This window comes from Etheostoma cragini, chromosome 10, assembly GCF_013103735.1.
Source record: "Etheostoma cragini isolate CJK2018 chromosome 10, CSU_Ecrag_1.0, whole genome shotgun sequence".
In the NCBI taxonomy this organism is placed as follows: Eukaryota; Metazoa; Chordata; class Actinopteri; order Perciformes; family Percidae; genus Etheostoma; species Etheostoma cragini.
This window is the reverse complement of record NC_048416.1, coordinates 15,611,012-15,613,057: the sequence shown is the minus strand read 5'-3', so window position 1 is coordinate 15,613,057 and position 2,046 is coordinate 15,611,012. Positions and strand designations below refer to the sequence as shown.

At 39.8% G+C, this 2,046-nt stretch overlaps 1 protein-coding gene across 1 annotated transcript in view; it reads left to right on the top strand.

Moving 5' to 3' along the window:
• LOC117951601 (protocadherin gamma-A12-like) overlaps positions 1 to 153 on the top strand; it is an 8,264-nt gene extending 8,111 nt beyond the window's left edge. Inside the window, exon 2 of the mRNA XM_034883374.1 lies at positions 4 to 153. Within this exon, the coding sequence (XP_034739265.1) occupies positions 4 to 153 (150 nt within the window). The remainder of the gene's footprint in view (positions 1 to 3) is intronic.
• Positions 154 to 2,046: the final 1,893 nt, after the last annotated feature.

Genomic DNA, 2,046 nt, shown 5'->3' with positions numbered 1-2,046 from the left:
AAGTTCGTGACGTCTTACAATGACAACACACTGCCTGCTGACCAGACTCTGAGGAAAAGTCCATCAGACTTTGCTGACTCATTTGAAGATTTAGAGCCGTCTGTAGAGGTAGGAACCGTTCAACGTACTTCACGGCTCACAATGCGTTTTTGACTGATCTGTTGAGTTTTTAACGTCTGTCTGCCAGCATGTGTTTAAACCTCCAAAATTATTGTTGTGGTTGCTAAAGCATATTTCTCTGCATGATGGTGGATTGTTATCCGTTTTCTTGGAAATTTATATCAGCAAATAATCACATATATTTGTGTGTTGTCCTTCAAAACCATGACACCACTCTTTCTGTCTGTCTGTGAGAAGTGTTTTTCCGTTCTTTACCACACAACGGTCAGTTATGTTCAGGTCCTCTCTCAGAAAGCCAAACTTTGACTTTGATATATTGACGAAATAGTTGTAGTATGTAATTAACTCTGTTGGTTTATAAAGTTGCTGTTGGTGAATGGGACTCATTCTCTGTTTAGAAAAAAACAATCATTAGCCACCATTGAGTTATTTCAACTTGATCTTTTTCATCATAAAACAGTGGCCTTGTGTAGAAATGAACATTCACAAGAATTGTATACCAGCAGAATGTACTTCAGTTATGAGTAATGTTGTCAAAGGATATATATATCTATATTTATATAGATATATATATACATATACAGCTCTGGAAAAAATTAAGAGACCACCTTATCAGTTTTTCTGTTTTTACAATTTATAGGCATGTGTAAGATTATAAAAAAAACATGTTTGTTTTATTCTACGAATATATTGACAACATTTCTTCTAAATTCCCAATAAAAATGTTGTTATTCAGATTATTTATTTTAAGAAAATGACAACTCGTCAAAATAACAAAAAAGATGCTTTGTTTTCAGACCTAAACAAATGCTAAGAAAACAAGTTCACATTCATTCTTAAACAACACAATACTAATATTTTAACTTAGGAAGAGTTCAGAAATCAATACTTGGTGGAAAAACCTTGATTTTTATATTACAGCTTTCATGCGTCTTGGCATGCTCTCCACCAGTCTTTGACATTGATGTTGGGTGATGATATGCCACTCCTGGCACAAAAATTCAAGCAGCTCAGCTTTATTGGATGGCTTGTGACCATCCATCTTCCTCTTGATCAAATTCCAAAGTTTTTCAGTGGGGTTCAGGACTGGAGATCGGGCTGGCCATGACAGGGTCTTGATCTGGTGGTCATCCATCCACACCTTGGTTGACCTGGCTTGGTTTTCTTCCCTTATAGCCTTGCACAATCCTCGCTTCATTTGTCCTTCACAAATACACATCTGCCCAATTCCAGCCCTTACTGACGCAACCCCAGATCACCACTTATCCTCCAACAAAGTTAAAAGTGGGGCCAGACACTGTGGCTTGTAGGCCTCTCCAGGTCTCCGTCTAACCCTTAGACGATGTGTTGGGCAAAGCTGAAAATATGGCTCATTAGATAAGATGACCTTGCTCCAGTCCTATAGGGTCCAACCTTTATGTTCTTTTGCAAACTATTGCCTGGCTTGTCTTTGCTTCTCATTGATGAAGGGCTTTTTTCTGGCTTTGCACGACTTCAGCCTTGCTTCTAGGAGCCTGTTTCACACAGTCCTTGCTGTGCACTTCAGCCCAGTTGCTGTTTGTCATTCTTTTTGTAAATCACTTGATGTCTTCGTCTGGTTTTTGAGTGACATGCGAGTGAGTTGGCGGTCATCCCGGTCAGTGGACAATCGTTTTCGCCCTCTTCCGGTCTGTAGCTTTGTTGTCCCCAATGTCTGTTGCTTGACCTTGTTGTTATGAACTGCCGTCTTTGAAATGTGAGGGATGGAAGCAACCTGACGCTCACTATACCCTTCTGCCAGTAAAGCTTGTAGCTTTTTTTTGGTTTAGATTACCTGTGTGGGACTAGTAGCCCTGTTTATGCCATCCAGCAGGCCCTATTGCAAGAGGACAGTGATGACCACAGCAGTGGCTTTTATACTTTTCCTCCCTAAATAAGATTTGGCTC